Genomic DNA, 13,503 nt, shown 5'->3' with positions numbered 1-13,503 from the left:
TCTTTGATGCAGGGCTTTTCTTCATCACCTGTTCCTTCCAGTGATCCCAGCACTCCCTACCCTGCCCATTTGGCCTGGATGTTCTCTCTTCCCTGCTTGGTGGCTCACTTGCTCTCCAAGTGGACACAGGCTCCACATTTCCCTGTGCTTGTACTGCCAAGGCACCTGTGGTGCTTGCTGTGAGGTGATTGTCCCTTCCCTGCCTCCCCCTTAATCTTCCTCCATCCAGCTCTCTGAGGGCAACAGATTGGCTTTAGTCACTTTTTTGTCTGCCAAATGAGAAGACCCAGAAGCAGCTAGATAGGCACAAGGATTTAGGAGTATTTGGGCTGCAGCTTTTCTCAGGGAAGAGCAGACTTGCCCTTTGGGGCTTGTTTGAAAGCCTGTAGCTTGGCAATATCAATCAACAAGATGAACTTCGTGGGATTGTGAAGTCAGGTTTCCACAAGTCTGCTGTTCAGGTAAGATCTAGGGAGCTTTGACACCTGTGCATTGGGCGAGGACTAAGCATTTTAGGGTAAGCCATGGCATGATGTAGACGTTAGGAATTTGATGTGGTCCTGCAGGGCTGTGGTGTTGGCTGGTAATACCTATCCTTGTAATAAATGGTAGTCTTTATCTCTCTTAACTCACCTCATTTCAAGAGTGATTCTATCCTTGTGAAAGGTTGTAGATGCGTGAGTGTGCCAGGTGGGGACAGGGGACAGGCCAGAGCAAAGTGGGGGTTCTAGAGGGAAATAGCTGAGGCTTGAAGGACTGTTGTACTATTTGGGTCCTGGCAACCCCGGGCTTTGTGATTCTGGATGGATTATTTAATTAAACTGCTCCTCCATTTTTCTCATCTGTGAAAGCAGAAAGGCTAATGTTGACAACAGTCATTGAATAATGTTGATTGTATTCAATAATGTCAATGTTGTTCAGTTAGTTGAATAATCACTTGCCTGGCATATTGTTAACCCTTAAGACAAAGGATAGCTGATACTGTAGGAAATACAGTAAGTAGAACTGAAATGAATGACAGCTGGGTTCAGGTCTCCCCAGAGCTCACCTTCCAATAGGATAATAGGATATCTTCCAATTTTGTGGATCTTAGTTAGATTTTATCCCTACCACATGCCCAAGAAGTGGGTAGGGTTAATTTTGCAGGAGAGAAACAATTGTTGGAGGAGAGGGGAGAAAAAATAACTAAAGGATAAATGAACAGATGTGTGGAACTGGGGGCTTTTAATGGTCTCTGTTCCCACGCTGTTGAGCTTCACCCAATCTTGTCATACCTTCATGACTTGCATAGTCCTGAGTTCGATATAACCAAGCCTCAGTGCCTCACCCATGCAACAAGGCTAATGATAGTTAATGCTGTCATTAAAATGGTCTGACAGTGGGAGGCTCAGACAAGAGGCTCCATCCTGTAAGATGAGGAATTGAGGGCTGGGATGTGGCTCAAGTGGTGGCACAATTGCCTGGCATGTGTGGGGCACTGGGTTCCATCCTCAGCACCACATAAAATAAAAATAAAGATGTTGTGTCCACCGAAAATTGAAAAATAAATATTAAAAAAAAATTCTCTCTCTTTTCTCTCTCTCTCTCTCTCTTTAAAAAAAAAAAAAGAGATGGGGAATTGATTCGAGTCTCCTGTCTCTCCTGGTTGTTTATTCAGTTTTGGCCCAACTGCTGTTGTGTGCCACCTACAGGGGAACAGTGGTGGGTAGGCCTCTCAGACCTTTCAGTCTAGAAGGAAGACTGATGACAAATTTCAGGTAAAGACAAGTGTTTGGGGAAGTTATCATTAGAAGTCATGGGAAGAACACCTTTCTGTTAAAAATGGCTAGGGAGAGTGCCAAAACCCACTGACCATCTTTCAGCTGTCCTGGAGGTTTGTGATGGGTTTACAAATTAATTACAAATTCTGTGGCTTCCCTGCAGAATCCTCACAGATGTGCTACCTCTTCTTCCAGCCTGGGGCCTCTTATCACTCATTCCTGAGGGAGTCATTCTTAATTTGAGTCTCATTAAAAAAAAAAGTATTGTTAAAAACAGACTAACCAGAGTTGCAGGTCCACCATCTTCTTTTTTTTGCCCTCTGTTACACCATTGGAAGCTGAATCTAGAACATTCTGAGGAGAGCATCTGGGCTTCAGTGTCATTGTCAGGTCTCTTTGCAACTAATTTAAGACCAGTAACTGCAACCAACTGCAATCCTGACATACCTTTATGATGTTTCCCTTGGCCAGATATGCACTCAGTAGTCTCAAGATTTAGAGAATTCAGCAAATTATGGCAAGACAGAGCCACATAAAACACTCACCAGATTTTCATGACAAACATGGCATTATAGTGCTAGCTAGTGGAACCATTTTCTGCCTTATTGCATGAGTGTTTTTAACTACACAGATGGAGATAGAATGGAATCCATCTCCTGTTGGCAGAATTACCCTAAAAGAGTGGAATGATCAGTAACCATCATCATTATTATAATTCAATTGCCTTGTGAGCACTCTGTCACTCATTAAAATGTATATAATTGAAAAAATAAAATTCTCTTGAAATCTTAAAACAAGTATTGTTGACAAATAATAATTGTATCTATGGAGTATAGTGTGATATTTTGATATCACATTATATGCATTATAGAAAGATTAAATTAAAGCTGGGTGTGATGGTGCATGCCTGTAATCCCAGCAGCTTGGGAGGCCAAGGCAGGAGGATCACAAGTTCGAGGCCAGCCTTGGCAATGTAGCAAGACCCCTGTCTCAAAATAAAAAAGGGCTGGGATGTAACTCAGTGGTCAGGCACCCTTGGGGTCAATTACCAGTAACAACAACAAAACACCATTGTCAAGCTAATTAATATATCAATCACCTCTGGCATACCATTTTTTGATGATGCAAATGTTTAAAATGCTTTTTTGGCAATTTTGAAATCTGTATTATTAGTGACTGCAATAGATCTCACTCTTGTGTGTTTGAACTTTATGCCCTTTGGCCAGTATCTTCCCTTTCCCTGTTCATTTTCCCCTTCTTCTGGTAACCGCCTTTCTATTCTCAGTTTCTATGAGTTTAATGCCTTTCAATTTCACATATAAGTGAGGTTATACATTGTTTCTTTCTGTGCCAGGTTTATTTCATTTTGCATAATGTCCTGAATGTTCATCCATGTTGTTTTAAGTGACAGAATTTCCTCCTTTTTCAAGGCCAAATAATAGTCTATTGTTATTTGTGTGCATGTGTGTACATGTGTGTGAATACACATGCCACATTTTCTTCAATCATTCATCCAAGATTGGACACTGGGGCTGTTTTTGTTTAAGCCTCATTTTTAAAGATTAATAGTGAACCATCTGTAGAAACTTGGCCCCACAGGAAAGCACTATCTGAAAAGGATAATGCATTCCATTCATATGAATGTTACTACATTTAAGCAGTGGCAGGTGTAGATCAGCTTCTTTGCTGGTTGGTCTAACAGTAAATAATCCTTCCGTATTCCAGCATGGATCAGGACCCAGGTACCTGGGTATTTCTAAACCTGTTGTGGTTCCTGGAGTGTGTGGCAGCAAGGAACAGTTGGCTGTTTGCTTTCTTGGGCTTTTTTGAGTCGGGGCTGGGAGTGTAACAGACAAATGCTGGTTTCCCGGGAGGGATGCAGCAAGAACCAGGGTTTGAGTCAGGCCCCTTACTGCTTAACAACTGGACTTGGAACATCCCAGAATGCCAATAGTCTGTTTATTTCCCATTGTGGGCATCAGGTAGGGTCCTGCACCAGATGGGGACCTAGACTGCCTTATTTTAATATCAAACACCCCTACTGAAGTTGCACCAACTCCACCTCAACGGGGGAGGAGGCAGCTTGAGAGAGGTCCTCAGTTTGCTCAGGACCCCATCACAGGTAAGCATGGCATCATGATTTACTTGCCCCTGCTGTTCCAGGCCTGCTGCCTGGGCTTCCTCCATACCACAGTGCTTCTTCCAGGGAGTCTGGGTGGGGAGTTTGGAGCATCTTGGAGCAACTGGCCACCCAGAGGAATTGGCCTAGTCTAGCTGCATGTGAAGGAAAGGAGCAAGACTGGTTTTTGCTCAGCTCTCTGCATGACCTTCCACAGGGTTATTTCTTGCTGGAACTTGTGGGGGTGAAGCCCTGGGCAGTGGGAGGGGCCTCAAGCTAGGAGTTCCCTATGCTACCCTTCCACATCCACCTTGTGTCCCCATTCCCATTCACCCTTGAAGAGGCAGGACAGATGACTTTGGAAATCCTTCCCCAGCCACCTTAAAAGCCACCACCCTTCCTGAGTGCTTTTTTGGGGGAGGAAGGTACTGGGGATTGAACTCAGGGGCACTCAACCATGAGCCATATCCCCAGCCCTATTTTCTATTTTATTTAGAGACAGGATCTCACTGAGTTGCTTAGTGCCTCACTATTGATGAGGCTGGTTTTGAATTCGTGATCCTCCTGTCTCAACCTCCCTAGCGGCTGGGATTACACCGTGCTTTTTTTTTTTTTTTTTAAATATGTGGTGCTGAGAATCTAACCCAGTGCTTCACACATGCTAAGCAAGTGCTCTACCACTGAGCTCCCTACAATCCCAGCTCTCCTAAGTGATTTTGATACTGTCCCTTTCCCTTTTAGATCACCATCCACCCTTGAGAATCTGAAAAGCTCTAGATTCTTACTCTAGAAAACTGCACCTTCTTGCACCTGAACTGTGTCTAACCATGGAGTCATCCAGGCATCCAGGTGAGGGGATCCCCACCCTGCTATGAACAGAGTGAGGAGTGCTGCAGCTCAGTGGGATCACAGCCTGCCCAGGGGAATCATAGCCTCCCACCACCACTTGGTGCTAGTGCTGATTTGTTCTTTCTATCCTCAGTAACCCGTGTTACAGTACCTAGCACGACGGGGACCAGTCAATATTTGTGGGCTAATTAAACAAAAAAAATCTTCTGGCAGAGTTATCAGCTGCCACCTCCATGGAGCACTTATGGCTGGTTTCCCAGTTGTATTTGTGGCAATAATAGGACTAGACTTGGCCTGGGGCCAGCTCCCCACACTCCTCTGACTTGCAGCTGTGTGATGGGCCAGTGAGGAGCTACCCTGGGCTCTGCGTGTCATTGCTCTGGCCTTAAGATGGGGTCTGGACGATGGGACCAACTGTGCCTCTCATTTACAGAGGGGGGGCCCTCTTTTCTACTGCCAAGGACGTCTTGACAGGCCCTGGCAACTCTAGTCTGCCTCAAAGCTGCCACACCCTTTCTCTTTATCCACTTTGCACTGCCACCTCTTTTGTCAAAGGCACTTGCCTTCTCCCAGTGAGTCACTGGCAGGGCCCAAGTTGCTGACTCCTCCCTGTCTCCCCACAGCCTTGTTCTTTCAACTGCCTGACCTGGTTCCGCTCTTATCTCCAGTTCTTATCTCCAGCTTCCTCACTGCCCTCTGTTCTTCCTCTGTTCTAGGGGATGGCTGCAGCCATTGGAGAGCTGTGGCTTTTAGCTGGCTCTAGACTCTTGGGTAATGGTCTGCAGCTTCCCCTGCCACACTTTCTGAGCCTGGCTCTTGGCAGTACTCTGAACAAGGAGTCAGTGACCTGTCTCCCCAACTCACATCGTCTAACACTTCTGGTATCTTGGTGACGCAGGTGTTAAGAAGCAGCTCTGTCTGCTCGCAGGATTGCCTGTCACGAGAGACATGCCATCTGGGCCCACGGCCCTGCGGCCTTTCTGTGGCCCTTTTCTGTCTGCCCCAACCTGATTCTCCCTGCCCCTCAGACATTGCTACCTATCTACCTAAGTTGCAGGCTCTTCTCATTCATCCCTCAACATTTCCTCCTGTCATAATGCTATGATGTCACTGTGATTGCTCTTATTTGCATAGATGTAGAAACCAAGGCCAGCCAGGTGGTACAGCCTGCCCAAGGCCACATAGCCAGGATGGAATGGAGCCAGGACTTTCCCTAGGCACATGTACTCTACCACATTGTACCAGTGAAGGTACAATTCCTGATAGTCTGGGTCAGGACTGTGGATACAGATGGGTTAGATTAGTGCCTGCCCCCAAGGATCTTATGGTCTGGTCAGTACACAGTGTACACTCAGCAAGTTGAATACAGGGAACCCAGAGTGAGGAGCACTATAGCCCATTGGGATCGCACCTGCCCAGCAGAATCAAAGTCTCGCTCTCCTATTTCTGGCCACTAAGGAGCTTTTAGTTTCTGGTCCCAGGTGTGGTACGTTCAGCCTAGGGCTTATCATTCCATCTTCAGTGAGTCAGTCTCCTGGTAGCTGCCCTACCCACTGAGTGCTCTTGGAACACAGCTCCCAGTGCTGCCACCCAGACAGGAAATCCCTCCACCCCAGCATGGGGCTGCCCTGATCCTGAGAATGGCAACAGGGTGAAATTATAGGACCTGCCAGGTTGCCCCAGCATTACCAGTCCCTTCCTGCCCCATCCTTAGGCACTGGATACCCATCTTGATTTCTCCTCACCCTAAGCTCAAATTAGACTTGGAAAGGCTCAAACTTTGACCTTTTTTTAGGAGACTAGGACTTGAGGTCTTGTGTTCTCTTGACTGTTGTGCAGAGGTTTGATTCCCATGGAAGTGACAGCAGGCCTGTGCAGTGAGGCATGTCCATCTGGGCATTGCAAAGTGTTCCCAGTTGGGTATCTAGCTGCTTCGGGAATGGGCTAAAGGTTGGAGGAGGTTAGATATGCTGTTGGAATGTCTCTCTCGTAACTCTTTGCTGCCTCTCTTATCCCTTTCTAGAAAGGAGAGAGTCCCAGGCAACAACTAAAAGCTAAGTCTTTGGGAATTGTACCAGTGAAGGAGGGACTTACCCTTGTCCCCTCAACTCAGGCCCTTCAGCTTTGGCATAACTGCCCTGAGCATAGTTCCCAGCCCTCACTTAAACCCTCTCCACCCTCCACACACCCACAAACAGTGGCAGGTTGGGGCAAATCCAGGCAGGAGTGGAAATCCTGCTTCGTCCTGGTCTTTCTCCCCCTGTGAATCAGTGCCACTCAGCAGGTAGACTGCCTGAGTGCCCTTTCTGAGTGGCCTTCTTGCTAGGCTCTGCCCCCTGCAGCACTAGAGGAAGGCCCCGGGAAGAATTTGGGGCTCTTCTGACCCAGGCCAGTCCTGGCTGGGCCAGTCACGTGAGTCTGCTCTGCAGACCATGACCATGCCCTTGCTCTGCTCTTGTGACTTTGCCAGGTAGTTACCACTCTCAGGAAAGTTCTCTTTTCTTTAGCCACCTGGTAACCATATTTAGAATTGGTTTAAGGGTCACTTTTTTCCCTGATAACACCTATCCTGTGCCAACACCCCATAAAGCTTTCCTCACCACTCATGGCACAGATGGTTTTTTTGTTTGGTTTTTGGTTTTGTGTGTGGTACTGGGGATTAAATGCAGCTGTGCCCTACCACTGCTGCATCCCCAACCCTGTTTTATTCTCTGAGTTGCCCAGGCTAGCAACTTGTACTCCTCCTGCCTCAGCCTCTTGAGTTGCTGGGGTTACAGGTGTGCTCTGCCATACCCAGTTCAGAATTACATTTTCTAAGTCTGCTTCTTTGAGTACACTGGAGATCCTTGAGGGCCTGAGTCAAGGGAAGAGATGCCTTAGTGTTAATCTGGGGGAAATGACAGCAGGAGACAACATAGTAACCTCCCTTTTCCCTCCCTCCCTCTCCTGCATATCTGTCTGGTTGATGATGAAGCTTTTGATAGTGGCCCTCTATTCAGGCAGCAATGTGGATTTATGCTGCCCCTCATTTCTATACTATCCTGGGACAGGGGTACTCAGCTAGTGAGGGCTCCATCCAGAAAGAGGAGAATGAGGAGCCAACCCACAGCTAAAATATCAAGTCTGAAGAGCTAAGGTGTCCCAAGATGATTGAAGCTCTAGTAGCTGTTCGATAAAGAAAACAACCAAAGGGCTGGGGTTGTGGCTCAGTGGTAGAGTGCTTGCCTAGCATGCTTGAGGCACTGAGTTCGATCCTCAGCACCACATAAATATATAAATGGAACTTGAGAAGTAATTCAAGTATTAAAAAGAAAACAACACAAATTATCACCATCAGTGGACATTGCCCTAGTTCTCGCGGACACTAAAAGGTTAGTAAGGGAATAATATAAATCACTTTATGCCAGCAAATTCAGTAGGTGAAATACACATTCCTTGAAAGACACAAATTAATGCTGACTCAATAAGAAACAGAAAATCTGTATAGTCCTATATCTAAAATCTTCTCACAGAGAAAACTTTTAAGGCCAAGATGGTATCACTAAAGTCTTATTAAACTTTTTTTTTTTTTTTTGGTACCAGGGATTGAACTCAGGGGCACTCGACCACTGAGCCACATCCCAATCCTATTTGTGGCTTTGAACTCACAATCCTCCTGCTTGAGCTGCTGGGATTACAGGTGTACGCCACACTGCCTGGCTTATTGAATGAATATTTAAGGAGAAATAAATACCAGTCCTACACAACTCTAAATTTATTATTTTATTTTGACACTGGGGATTAAACTGAGGGCCTTAAGCATGCCAAGCATGCACTGTGCCACTGAGCTACATCCCCAGCTCAACAACTCCATTATTGGTAAATTTATTTATTTATTTTTAAGGAGCTTAAAAATAAGCTATGTTGCCCAGGCTGACCTGGAATTCCTGTCTCAAGCGATTCTCCTGCCTTAGCCTCCTGAATGCTGGGACTATGGGTATGTGCCACTTTAACTGATTCAACTCTAATTTACTTTTAAAAGTTTTGTGCTTGGTAAAAGGATGGCCGATGTTAGGAAACAGGTTCGTTTGAGGTGGGGATATTTGTGAGACCTCCTGAAGTCCTGCCTCAGAGGCTCCTTTTTCCTGCAAGCTCTGGGAAAGTTGAGGAAAGGATGTGAGGTCAGATGTGGAATCAGGCAAACAGACTGGGGAAAACCCCATCTAGGCCATGGCTCTCCTGCCCCCTGGCCATCAACCTTCCTGAGAATTTGAGTCTTTGGAGTTGCTGGAGAGAATAGTTGAGTTGGCACTGAGTTGATGGGAATTGTCTAGTCCAGGCTTTGGACTGGGTCTTGAGATGCCCCAGGAGATGGCCTGCACTGGGATGGACCTGGGAAAGGGCATTAAGGTCTGAAAATGTGAATAGGAATGGCCACTGCTTGTGTCCTGGGCCTAGGGTCAGGGCCCAGAAGAGTGAGAGGGCCCTTTACTCAGGAATCTCAGAGGGCTACCTCTAGGAGGCTGCCTTTGAGCTGATCTCTAAGACTGACCAGTGAACTTTCTTTGGAATTATGGTAGTGGACATGTCAGGCTTTGAGATAAAAGATTGGGTGTCAGTGTGTTCTGGATAGCAACCAGAACGAACAGAGTATGGGACAGGTGGAGGGACCTTGGAAACTACCTCTTGGGGCCAGGCCGAGGGGAATGGCTGTTGTCCAGCGGGTGTGGAGAGCCAGCAAGAGCTTTGAGCTGAGGCAGTGTGACCTGATCAGTTCTGGTGATGTGCATGGAGCAGGCAGAAAAGACTTAAGGGGAAGTACAGGAGGCAGCTGCATTCTCCAGAGGAGAGGGCCGGGATGCTAGGGTAGAGGGGAGTGGCTAGAGGCTTGGTTGTTGTGAAGATCTGAGGAGGCTGGGAGGAGAGGGGGAAGAAATAAAGAATGGAGATTTGGAAGGAGGGAGAAAAATGGAGAGGTTTGGGAAGGGTGTGTGGAGGGAGAGGTTAGGCACTGAGTCTGACTTAAGGACCTTGGGATGGGTGTGGTGTCTCTAGATCCCTGGGACATGGGGTACCTAAGGTTCTGCCTGCTTTTCTGCTGACTGTCTTAGGGCCTCGACCTGGGCTTGCACTGGTTGTGGCTGGGTCTGCATTCTCATGGCCAGATCTGAACCACAAGAGGAGCACAGGAAAGGCAGCTGAGGTCAGAACCATTTTTAGAAACTCTATGTCACTCTTGATGGGCAAGAACACAGGGCCAGGACCAGGAGGACCTTTAGCTGGACCTACAGCAACCAAAGATAGATTCTGTGACCTTGGACAAATCTTTGTTTTTTTTTTTTCTTTGCCTGACAGCCATTTCGTGGGTTTCCCCATGGTTTGAATTGAGGAACTGGAGCAGGTGATCCTGTGAGCCCTCTAGTTCTGAACTCTTTGAGGCTTTAGACTGGGGTGGGCATTGAGGCTAGTGTGCATCTCCTCCCAGCTTCCCAGATGAAGGTGAGGGGGACACCATGCCTCATGGCCCAGGCCAGGATTGCCCCAAAGTGATTTTCCATCTTGTGAATGCTCATTATCCTAGCTGAGAATCACCATTTAACAGGAAGGCTGCAGTACCTCCTCCACCTCATCCCCCATATTCGTGGCCTATTCCCTACTCTTGCCATGATGTGTCTTTCTCTGCCTCAATCCCCTGTTCTGATCAGCATCCCAGGCAGGGGTCTTCCTTAACCTCATTGTACTGTCTGTACTGTCTGCAGAGCAGTGTTGCTTCCTACCCGCCTGCAAACTGGGTGATATTTTAAAATGTCATTTACATACTTGGATGTTTTTTTATTTATTGTGAATACCCTGGCCTTTGCCAAGGTACTTGAGTGTCCCTGGGACTCCATAAGCCATGGCAGCAGTTTGACTATTTGACCTTGCCCAGGGCGGGAAGGGCATGGTATTGGTGGAGTACTCCTCCCAGAGGATGATCCTCCCCAGCCATCTCCCTGTTCTGCCAGGTGCACAGAGCTTTTAAAGAAGCCTTTCTGTGGAGTTGGGGGCCTTGCCCACCTATCCGCTGTGGCAGAGTGGAGTCCTTTGTGCTGTTCTGTCCCTAACTTACTTGCCAAGGGCAGGTGTCATCGTTTCCCCTGAGACAGTGCCTCTAGCCTTCAGGGAGTCCTCGGGCTGGCAGTGGGGGAACTTTTGTTTGAATGTCCAGGCTCTCAGCTTGCTTTCTTTGGGAGCCTTTAATCAGAGAGGGGCTCATGTGTCAGCTGGGCCTCTGTGGAAGCCCCATCCAGGACCTGGCAGTCTACGAGCCACTTGGAGAACACTAACTTGTTTCCCTGTTACATTTGTGCTCCACTCTTCTCCTCTTGGGCCATCCCCATGTTCTGCCTGTCCCCCAGCCTGGCAGATGTCAGCAGGCCCTTCCTGGTCCCTTCTCTCTCCCTTAGAATACTAGCCAGAGCTCTCTGTGATCAGCCCCACCTGCCTTGACAACCTTATACTTTCACCTTCCCCTCTGCTACCGCAGCAGTGCTCACTCTGCCTTTGCTCAAGGTGTGCTCCCCACTGGGAATGTCCCTCCTGCTCCTCCCTCCCCATCCTGTGACACCCAGATCTTGGCATCCCTCCAGAGACAGTCCTTCACCCATCCCTTGAGAACCGTGTTAACCTCTCACATGGCTGCTGTCAGTTGTTCAGTTATTTGTTCTTGCTGTCTTATTCCCATGAATGGAGCTTATTCCCATGAGTGGTTGAAAAGATGTGTTCCTGTTCCGGAAGCCTTTCTCTGGACTAGGCCTCTTGTCTGGTCTCCTTCCCTGTAGGTTGTATGGCCCGGTCACCACCCTCAAGGTCTCCACCATGAACACCACCAAAAAGTGATTTGTTGGGCTGGGGATGTGGCTCAAGCGGTAGCGCGCTCGCCTGCCATGCATGCGGCCCGGGTTCGATCCTCAGCACCACATACAAACAGAGATGTTGTGTCCGCCTAATACTAAAAAAATTAAATATTAAAATTCTCTCTCTCTCTCTCTCTCTCTCTCTCTCTCCCCCTCTTTAAAAAAAAAAAAAAAAAAGATTTGTGCACTTTTTGGTGCACTCTTAAGGAGGCAGTTGTCAGTGGCAGACACAAACTTCTAGGAGAGTCTCTCCAGGCAGCTGTTTTATATGGATTTGTGTGTCATTGCAGGTCACCTAATATCATCAGAGCAGTTGCTAATGCAAGGAGCTTCCAGGTGTCTTCTCAAAACACTACTCTAGCAAGTCAGAGGTTGTTCAACGAAGTGAGCTTTGACACCTTCCAGGGGGCCGACCCTGGCATTCAGGGCTTCTTGGTCGGGCCCTGGGTGTATAGTGTGTCCACATGGATATGAGTACTCACACATACACTGGTGGGGCTGATCACACAGGGTGCTGGCCGGTGTTCTGGTTTGTCCACAGGGCAGGCTGATCTAATAGCAATAATAACAGAGAGCAGGAAAGGCTAGGGACTTTTTTCTTCTGAAGGGGGAGCGGCATGGCAGTTTCCTTCTGTTGTGGCCCTCAGGGCATCTGCAGCACAAGCATACTGTGTCAAGATTAAGATAAATACAACTTCTCTAGACAAACTTATGAAGAGCTGGGCTCAGTGGTACACACCTTTAGTCCCAGCTCCTCAGAGGATGAAGCAGGAGGATCACTTGAGCCTACAAGTTCAAGACCAGCCTGGTGTCATAGTGAAAAAAAGAAAAGAGGGCCTGGGGTTATAGCTCAGTGGTAGAATGCTTGCCTAACATATATGAGGCACTGGGTTTGATCCTGAGCACCACATATAAATAAATAAAATAAATGTATTGGGTCCATCTACAAATTTAAAAAAATTAAAAGAAAAAAATTAGAGATGGAGGAAGGCAGAAGACTCAGACTGGTTTTGTGGTTTTTGTTTTTGTTTTTGTTTTTTCCAGTGCTAGGGATCAAACCCAGAGCTCACACATGCTAGGCCACTGAGCTATACCTCCAGAAGAACCAGATTTGGAAGACATTTTTCCCACATAAACTTCAAATGAATTTCCCTTGCCTTTGTCTCTCTGGGTACACTTCAGGCCTGGGCAGTGAGTCTTGTTACAAACCTGGTCCTGGTCTGAGCTATGTGATTCCTCAAGGGAACCAAAAGGGTATTTCTGGAGAGGTTGCTGGTGACCTCCAGTCTCCGCTATCTCAGGTGTGCTTATATCCAGACCCTCTTCTTTCGTCTTGAGAGTTACTGTGTACTTGGGCCTGGGCTAGGGTTGTAGATTTTATTTTAGTTTTTAGTTTTAGGTGGACACAATATCTTTTATGTGGTGCTGAGAATCGAACCCAGTGCCTCATGCATGCCAGGCGAACGTGCTACCACTGCTTCCACTTGAGCCCCATAGGGTTGTAGATTTTAAATTCTATCCAGGCAGTGAAGGGTGGGAAGTGAAGCTCCAGCATTGTGTCTGTCAGGTGCTAGAGGACTGAGTTGACTTCTCTAGACTTAGTGCCTTACTCCTGAGATGTCCTGTTCTTCACTGGCTGCCCAGGTGGTCTAGACTGGAAGTAGGAACATTCATCTGAGCAAATGGTGTTCTTTCTTTCTTTTCAGGACAAAGAAGATGGGGAGCCAAAGACCAAGCAACTCAGAGAAGAGGAGGAGGAAGGCGAAAAGCACAGGTAGCACTGTGTGCAGCTCCCGTCATGCTGTTCCCTGCCCTGCTCTCTTCGCCATCACCTGTTGCTCGCTGAGTCTCTTTCCTTCCAGCCCTGTTTCAGAGCCCTGCCCCCACTCCCTCCTCTACC

The 13,503-nt window shown here is 47.4% G+C and overlaps 1 protein-coding gene and 1 pseudogene across 3 annotated transcripts in view; both read left to right on the top strand.

Moving 5' to 3' along the window:
* The window catches only part of Ccdc12 (coiled-coil domain containing 12), a 48,692-nt gene that overhangs the window by 16,239 nt on the left and 18,950 nt on the right, over positions 1–13,503 (top strand). Inside the window, exons 1-4 of one of the 3 annotated variants that reach the window (XM_076844760.1) lie at positions 3,772–3,882; positions 4,621–4,728; positions 8,612–8,704; positions 13,310–13,377. In XM_076844760.1, coding sequence (XP_076700875.1) covers positions 8,690–8,704; positions 13,310–13,377 — 83 coding nt within the window. In that variant the 5' untranslated portion in view covers positions 3,772–3,882; positions 4,621–4,728; positions 8,612–8,689. Of the gene's footprint in view, positions 1–3,771; positions 3,883–4,620; positions 4,729–8,611; positions 8,705–13,309; positions 13,378–13,503 lie in introns of those variants that run through there. The other 2 variants (XM_076844751.1, XM_076844740.2) reach the window with 2 other exon arrangements.
* Positions 2,212–2,457, top strand: LOC143409546 (cytochrome c oxidase subunit 7B2, mitochondrial-like; annotated as a pseudogene).

Source organism: Callospermophilus lateralis, chromosome 1 (genome assembly GCF_048772815.1).
Source record: "Callospermophilus lateralis isolate mCalLat2 chromosome 1, mCalLat2.hap1, whole genome shotgun sequence".
Taxonomy (NCBI): domain Eukaryota; kingdom Metazoa; phylum Chordata; class Mammalia; order Rodentia; family Sciuridae; genus Callospermophilus; species Callospermophilus lateralis.
This window is presented reverse-complemented; position numbering and strand designations above follow the sequence as displayed.